Genomic DNA, 9,227 nt, shown 5'->3' on the forward strand with positions numbered 1-9,227 from the left:
AAATATATCACACTGCACCACATGAACATCAAGAACAAAACAAAATGGCTGTCCAAGAATAAATTTCCTTCAATTTTAGAATTCATGAGTTGTGAGAATTGCAGTTATGTACCAACATAAACCCGGAGACACCAATGCCCTTCTAATTCAAATGAAGAAAAATTCACAGATCATAAATATATACCTCTAACTTTATATACCTAGATATATGCATATATACATTACATAAATATGTATTTTATACATACATGTATATACATGGGTGTATGCGTGTGGGAATGCATCATATTCCTTTTTATCATTTCTTTTTCTTTTTTTTTTCAACAGCCATTATAACGTGCTCACAAATAATATACAAATAAAATTACAACAATTGGTAGCATGAACCTTCACATTAACCAATCCATAGATACCACTCTATTCAGAATATATTTTTTAATTAAATGAACCATCCAATTCTATGCACTAAAAATCACTATAATCAATGCCAATAAAAAATTATGTCACAAGGTCAAAGCTTTGAATACATCCATTGGTCTTAATTTAAACTTTTTAACCTGCAGTAGAGTCAGAATGCTTACCATGATATTAAAACCATTTATGTTTTCTAAAGTGCTTGTTAAATAAAATCGATTTAAAAATTTCAGATTCTGAGTACATTGTTTGAAAATTAGCAAGCCATCTTGGTTATGAGCTCTAACTTTTCCCAGAAATGAAGTAAAAATTCATCTGCTGTATGAAAAATGTGCAACTAAAGAATTTAGAAATGAGAAGAGATGAGACCAAGACACCAACTTGAATTCTGAGAAGACAACAATAATGTATCTACAAACGGTCTTGCTAATATGATTTGTACAGAGTGACAGTATATCTGGAAAATTATAATTTTTTTTTTTTTTTGACATAACTCCTTGACAATGTAATAGTTCTGTCTCACCAACAGATATTCTTATCTGTTTCATTGGCTCAATCTAGTTAATCTACTGTTTTCTTCCTCTACTTCATCAGATTCAACACACAATGAATCGGGCACTGCATATTCATGTGGCTCAGGAACCTCAGATTTTGTTTCAGACTCTAGATTTTGGAAATCATAAGAAAAAATTGTCTCAGACTGGGGGTTGCAAATTGAGCTTCTTTTGTCATCTCCAACATCATTTTCACTGTAATAAGTCTCTAGATAAGCCTCATCTCCTTCCTCCTATAGCGGGGTGAAAAAGGGATGATATACGATGTTAGACTGGCTCTTATTTAAGAGAAAAATTAGCAGTTCTAGAAAATAAAACAATAAATTATATAGACCTCTGTGTCATCATCAGTAGAATATGCAGAATCTAGTTTGTCATACAAAGCTTCATCTCCATGGTCTTTCACAACCTCCATCTGTTCCTATAAATGTAAAACATGAACCAAATCAGATTTTATTGCAAACATGAGGGTTATGCATATTTCTCAGCCAAATTAGATGATTCACTTTCAATAAAAAGAAGTCTAATATATAAGAGGCCATACAATCTCAGATCTTATTCTCTCCACTTTTCTCTGAAGAGCTGAAATGTGGATTAGGAGAGCCTGTTTGACAAAATAAAGACAAAAATTAGCCATTGATCTCCGCGTGTATGTCAAGTAATAATTTAAAAGACCTTCTACATATAAAAGGAGTCCATCAATGAGGCATAAAAGACCTTTATGCTTACATATGTATGCATGTACATACGTATACTGAACATGATAAGGTTCACCACCAGGACCAATCAGCTGCCATGCCAGAAATGGCAACAGGCAAGGTCCACTCCAGTTTTTTTTTTTTTTTTTTTTTTTAAAATGGCAACAGGCAAGGTCCACTCCAGTTTTTTTTTTTTTTTTTGATAATTTGATGGTTGCAATAACAGGCAGGGGGGATTTTAACCCTAGTTATCTCTATTGGAAACATCAGAAAGTGCCATTTGAGCTATAAGGCTCTTGGCAACGACTCCAGTTTTTACAAACTTGCAGCTTGAGGAGCCCAAAAATCCAATTACAAAAGGGACGCTGACATCCACGTCTGCTGGCACAGATCAGACCCCTATCCAGAACTACTCAGGGCTAGACTACTTATTGGTGAACTTCAGAGATTTTAAAAAAAATCTCAAAATGCACATGAGACATACTTTTTAGCTACATAACTGAAAAGGCAGGAGATTTGGGTAAAAATATACAAATTTGTTTACATACCTCACGTCTTTGGAGCTCAATTGAACGTGCCAAAGCCTTCCTCTTTGTCAAAAGATTCTTTGGCCTCAACATTGCAGGCCGCTTATATTTATTTCCCCGGAATACAATAATTGCATATCCTTTGGAAACTTTATCTACTGAAACCAACACACCTCCGCTCTCAGCTTCTAGTGCCAATGCAATTTTTTTAACATGGTCAAAAGTTTTAGCCTTCACCAAGACCTTAACCAATTCGCGGTACTTCCAATGCAAGTGCATGTTCTCCACTGTACCATCAAATACTCCACGTCTACCTGAAAGAAGAAATCACATGTCCATAAATATTGCTCTCTCTCTCCCCCTCTCTCTCTCTCTCTCTCTCTCTCACACACACACACACAGATTGTATACTCTGCAATAAAATCTTGATAAATATGGTAGATAGAGTGTTTTACCAAGAAGTAAGAAAGCTTTCATCCGCAAACCTAATTTGCGAAACATAAACCTCTCCTCATCAGTTAAGCTCTCTGGGTCAGCTTGCCGCTCTGCTGGTTTTAAAGACTCCTCTACTTTAGAAAGGGCTCTCTCTGCTCTCGCTACCTTTCGTTCAGCCTGACAGACAAAAATCCTAAGAGTTTTATTGAAGGAGACTAGAAAGGGACCATGTGATATAATGTTGTTTGGTTTTTGAACTACTATGAATTACTCTTACAACATAATATCAATAAAAGGTAACATAAAACATGTAGCAAAGCTTGGGCATCAATAACACACGTCACAATTCATATTTATACAAATTGCAAATTAAAGAAGAAATTCAGAGTGAAATCTTTTTTTACAAATAAATTCACAGTGAGTAAGAACTGAAAAAAACGGCATCTAGTCATGAGATATCTGATATTAAAGCCATTGAGCCTGAGTTTTAAGGAACTCACAGCAGTGAGCTTGTGTTCAAGCTTTCTAACAAGGCCGGCGTGCCTTATTGCTTCTGCTTCTTTCATCATTTTTTTCTCATGACGATCATCCAGAGTCTTACCCCACCTAGCATCTGCATCCAAAGTTTCCCCAAGTGTACCAGCAATTCCAGATTGCTCAGTTATTTCAACTCTTGGTATGATCAAGGCCGAAGCTCTCAACCGTGCCTGCTCCTCTTCATCTTGCAGAGACTTTGCCAATGTCTCCCTTTCTAGTAAGGCTTCGGTGACATCTGGTGACAAAAAATTCTTTCCTCTATAGAAAACCAAGAAGTCCTTGTTTCTTGAAAGCAGAATGCCTCCTGTCAATTTCTGCAGCCAAGGATCAAGATATTACTACCGATCACTCTACAAGGCACGACTACATAACTAATATGGAATAAATGCATATAATCTGAGAAAGTTACCAGTAACTGTCTACATAATCAAGCCATGTATGCATGTGATCTTAGGTGGAAATAATTAGTTAAGGATCTACATCTGACTGGTCAGATTTCTCATATTAGTATACAAAATACGAGTCCAAAATTCTCAAAAAGAAAGCATAATATTTCAGTAATTAGTAAATAAGATGAGAGGAAAAAAAACTGAAGTGAGCTAACAGGTGCATATTAGGGAAGAGGTACTTCTAAAGTCAGAAAGGTTGACTAGGTATATTTTATTACCTTGATCTCTTCAGCCATCCTCTCACTAGTAGTCAGTTGTACACCACGCTTAAGTGCAATCTTTGCAATTGAACTTCTTTCCCACAATTTAATCATAGCCATAGCTAAACCTTGGAGCTGCCTGTTTCTACCTGGAGACAGAATATTTCATACACAATTAAAAGAACATTTACAATTTGATGTTAAGGAAAGCAAGAAAAGAGGCAAACCTAATGCAAAATGTGGAGGAAGAACCCTGGCAAGCCTTCGTAAATTTGTTGCATCCTTTGCTCCAAGCGTTGATCTCACTCCATAAGGAAGTACTCTGAATGGAGGTTGGTAACCAGAAACAACTGCTGGGAGCATATCTGCATCTACAGGTAACGGATCACACCCAGGCCAATCTGTGTACCTAGGACCCAGACCATCTAAAAGTTTGTCTACTTCATCCTCATACTTCACTTCTGGCAACGGTTCCCTGACTTTCTTCTCTACAGCTGTTGAATTTGAATTTGCTTGGGGTGCATGCACGTTACCATCAGTACCAGATTCAGAAGGACCCCTAGTAGTTTTTTCAATAGCTGTTGGTAAGGAATTAGAAGGAAACTCCTTTTTCTTAAGTATTCGTTTGTTCAATTTCACCTCAGGAACCTCAAAGCTCACTCCTCTATACAGAGAAAGAGAAGTGCCAGACCTCCAAATCACCAGTCCACCAGTCTTTCTCTGCAACACGAAAAAGAAAATTGTTCCAGGAATTTTTTTTAATGAAATATGCAAATGACGATAATTCTTGCAATGAATAATTCTAGTGTGTCTTAATTATTTTTCCAAAATATTTTGTATGATATATTCACAAAAAATAATTGTAATACTAGCAAGGTAGCTGAGTGAACATAAATAAAAGAACACACAAAAGGAAGCTTTAAATATTTGACTTAAACTATATATGAATATGCAACTACTCTAACACCAGTGCTTAAAAATGAAAAGGTAAAAAAAATCTAGTATAGGACCTATACCTTTATCATTTACAAAACCATAACAATTTCCTAGCATCAATCAATATTTAACCAACTTCAAAGCAGGGCATAGGGCAAGACCCTCTAAAAAATCTCTTAAATCAAATTGTCATGTCCTGTCCAGTATGGCCTTCTTTCACTGCATGTCTATTTTGAGTAAATGTTTTTTTTTTGGGGGGGTGGGGGGAGAAAGTCCTTGAGTGACTTTTTAACTATAACACAGCTTGAATTAAGGTACATCTTCTTCTCAACAGAATATAACATAAGCACTTCTATTTTCTACTTTTGATATGCTTCAATTCAACCTATAAGGGTTTGTGAGGCACACAGTTCTTGCCAGACTATACCTATTAAAAAAATTTTAAAAAAAAGTTCTTGCCAGACTATGATTCTATGAAGAGCAAGGCAGGAGAAGCCTTGAAATTTGGTCTCTTTACTCTTCCTTTTCTCTTTTCATTTTCCCCAAAAGGTTAAAATGGAAACAATTTTTTTATAATTAAAATAGAAACAGTATTCTTAACAATAAAAAAGAGAAGATGAAATTATAAGAACACAAACTTATAAGAAAATTTACAAGAAGCAAACCTCCAATATCTCATGCATTCTCTTCATATTCAGTGCAGCTGCACCTTCAAATTTCAGCCTTACAATCTCCGATGTCTTCCACCTCTCACGAATCATTTCCACGACCTCTTGAGTAACACCGGCACCCCCAATCCTTGTCTTGTGCTTCTTCTGAAATGTCAAAATCCTCAGCCTCCTCAACTCTGACTCTGGCAGAGTCAATTCAGCCAATGAAGTCCTACTCTTTCTCCTCGCCATAATCCCACCTTCCTCTTCCTTCTCCTTCTCCTTCGGCTTTTCCCACGGAAACCTTACCTCTCCATCACCTCCAAACATACTCTCAACCCCCAATGGCGATTCTGGGGAAAACCCACCTCTCGAATTTGGCAACATTCCTTCCTCAACATAAAATATATCATCCACAGACCCTTTTTCAATAACTCTCTCATTTCCCTTCTCTTTACCCTCATTACCATCATCAATGTACCCAAATTTCTTCAACTTCTCCACAATCTTCTCCATTGTACTACTACTACTACCACCACTACTACCATCACTCTTCACAGAGCTTGAATTCAACACATTGCCACTCCCACTCCCACTACCACTACAATAATTCAACACGTCCCGGGGCTGTTTCGGGCCATTTTGTTTGTGGGTTTCATTCCATTTATCTATCCAACTACTACTATTGCTAGAAATGGGTCGGTTTGTGCTTAAAATATGTGATTTCCTATGTGGGTCTTGTACAGAATTTGCATAGAAAGTGTGCTTTTTGTAAGGAATGGAGGAACTGTACCTGAAGAACTGGATAGAGGTGCCATGGAATTTGGAGAAGGAGCTCTGAAACGAGTCGAAGAAACTTGTTGCTGGGTGGAATTGACGACCAGGTGCAAGAGCCATAGCAGCAGCAGCACCTTAGAACTATCACATCAATCAAAGCAGCAAAACCCAAGCAGTTGATTTGTGAGCTTATTCAGAATTTTTTTGGAGGCGTTTTGACATAATAAAGCAAAAACCCAACTGATAAATAAATATATTTCTTAAGTTTCTCTCTCAGCTTCTTGATTATTATCCATGGCGGGGGAGGAGTAATATCTAGAGTCACGTTTGGCTGCGTGGGAATCCACACTCCATGCGTTTTAGGACATCCTCACACCAGCATAAAATCTTTTCCTTTCTTCTTGTTTGGAAGCATTACACTTTATTTTATTTTCTTTTTCTTTTTCTTTTTTTTTTCTTTTTTTTTTTCTTTGAGAAAGAACTTTCTTTTTTATTTTATATTTGAAATTGCACTGTTTTTAACGAAAAAAGAAAAAGAAAAATAGACTCTCTTCTCTTGAGCAAATTACAAATTTCTACTCTAAACTATCACTCAAATTACATTTAATGTTTAAATTATTTAAATGCATGATTGACATTGTTACTTGTCATGGTGTTATGTTTAAAATTTTAACATTGAAATATTAATTTACCCCTCTCTTCAAAATAGACAGTTGATGTGTAAATTGGTCTTTCATGCTAAATTATATCATACTTAGCAACAAAACAAACAGCAAGGAATTGTGTAACTTATTTTCGAAATTGAGAGGTTGGTTATTTTGATAATTCAAAGGGTTAAGTGTAATTACTAATTAGGGTGATAATTTAGAGTGAAAATGTAATACCCCATATTTAATTATGTATTCATTGAGTGTGTGTTATGTTGGTGTGTGATTAATCTATCTCACTCCCTAAAAATGAAAAATCACATCATTCGGGAAAGAAAAAAAAAATCACATCCATTTTGGTCTCTGCCATCAACCCACTAATAGAAGTTGCTTATGTGGCACACAAAGTGTGCAATTGGCAGGCTTTGCAGTTAAAAAATTAAATAATTGATCCTACATGTCATCAGCCCCACATCCACATCAGCAAAATATGACATGTTAGAAAACAAAATAATGAACTTACAACTTAAAAATAATTAATTAATTTTTTTTAGTTTTTTGCAAGAACATGTTCTTGTTCATGTTTTTGTGTTCTTCCTCATTGCTTTTTAAGTTCTTCATGTTCTTTCCCAATAACAAGTTTGGTTGCCTAGAAAATTAAAAATAAATCATGATTTGATTTGATTTTTTTTTTTTTTTTTTTACTTGCATTTTCTTAGCACCAACCTACAAAAACATATAAAATCTCAAAAAGCTCATAAATCTTAAAGAACAAACCAAGAACCCAAAACACACGGAAAACCCAAGAACTCAAAAATCCCATAAATCTTAAAGAATAAACCCAACCAATAATTGGCAGATCAGACCACCATCAACCATCGTGACAAATCAGACCCTTACAACAATCAAAAGTGCAAAAAAACCCAACTGACCACCGTGACCTACATCAACAACAAATCCAACTGACCGCCGTGACCCATACCAACATAAAACCCAACCGACCCATCTTGAATCACCCAGGCCTTCGTTCTTGAATCACCCTATGTCATTGATCTGTGTGTTCACAACACCCTCCAACAACTAATTGCAACCCGCGAATCCAAACCGATCCAAAACCACCACCAATCTAGGGTTTCACAACAACACACAACACCCATCAACAACCGATACATAACCCACAAATCCAAACCGACCCACCACCCAAACCAATCCCGTCACGTACACTGATCCATAAAAGCTCCATGGTCGAGCTTGAGAACCTAATTTAGACCAAGCCCCATTCCAAAGCACTCAATCAGCTATTTGAGCTTGAGAACCTAAGTTAGACCAAGCCACCATTTGAGGTGTTGGTTGTCGTGGAGAAGCTCAAGGTTGTCATCTCCCTTGCTGAGAGAGTGAGATCGAGAGGTAGAGATAGAGGTTTGGAGAGATTTGATGAGGACCGTGGAATAGCTCAAAGAGAGAAGAAGAGATTTTATTTGTTGATAAAAGGAGAAGAGAAATTAATATGAGACTTGGGGAAGATGCTTAAGGCCAAATTTGTATTTTCAATTTAAATTAAAATTAAGAAATTAAAATTTTTAATTTTTTATAATTAAAATGCTGACATGGCATTTAAAAATGCCAAATAATTATTTTATTATTTTATTTGCCACGTTAGCATTTACGGTGCCAACTAGGCACTTCGTGTGCCACGTAAACAACTTCCATTAGTGGGTTGATGGTAGTGACCAAAATAGATGTGATTTTCTATTTTTAGGGATTGACGTAGACGCAAAATCAAATTAGAGACCAAAATGAGAATATGCCCAAAATGTATGGACCAATAGTGCATTTTTGCCTACTAAGATATGTATTATTATTATTATTATTTTTTTTTTTTTGACTTTGACGAAATCTGATAAAAATGTCGACATGATTGACTCGTTTAATAAACATGTCATGTTAGGATTGAGGAATCATGACATGTTTAATAAACGTGTCAAGTTAGTGTTCACCCATATAGTCAAATACTCATAAGTTGACACGACACAAACTTGACATGTGAATACGAATCGTCACTCCTATCTATGTTGTTGCAACATGCCAGCACCCAAAAAACTTCTCTCTTTAAAAAAAAAAAAAATTATCATTTTCATGCATGTCTCACAACTAAAGAATGAACCACTTTGTTTGTTTGTTTGTTTCTTTTTTCATCATTGTTTTTTCTCTCTTCTGTCTCTCACAAATTTCTTGTTTATTTTTTTAACCCTAACCTACTATTTTCTTAACACGGGCAGTATTGCTTAGGATTGGATGTACTCTTATTTAATTTGTCTATTTTAGTATAAGAATCTACTTTTATTTTTATTTTTGTATTTACTCACTTTTTAAAATACCCCACATCAGATTATCTATTTTACA

The 9,227-nt window shown here is 35.6% G+C and overlaps 1 protein-coding gene across 1 annotated transcript; it reads right to left on the reverse strand.

The window, feature by feature from the left end:
• Window positions 1-777: 777 nt before the first annotated feature.
• On the reverse strand, window positions 778-6,559 carry LOC112020921 (CRM-domain containing factor CFM3A, chloroplastic/mitochondrial). Its single transcript, XM_024053495.2, has 9 exons — window positions 5,416-6,559; window positions 4,042-4,534; window positions 3,833-3,963; window positions 3,129-3,479; window positions 2,649-2,805; window positions 2,215-2,507; window positions 1,513-1,572; window positions 1,303-1,389; window positions 778-1,201 (listed from the first exon to the last, which is right to left on the reverse strand). The coding sequence occupies exons 1-9, from the start codon at window positions 6,295-6,297 to the stop codon at window positions 959-961; spliced, it is 2,697 nt and encodes an 898-aa protein (XP_023909263.1). The 5' UTR covers window positions 6,298-6,559; the 3' UTR covers window positions 778-958.
• Window positions 6,560-9,227: the final 2,668 nt, after the last annotated feature.

This window comes from Quercus suber, unplaced genomic scaffold, assembly GCF_002906115.3.
Source record: "Quercus suber isolate HL8 unplaced genomic scaffold, Cork oak 2.0 scaffold_165, whole genome shotgun sequence".
Lineage (NCBI taxonomy): Eukaryota > Viridiplantae > Streptophyta > Magnoliopsida > Fagales > Fagaceae > Quercus > Quercus suber.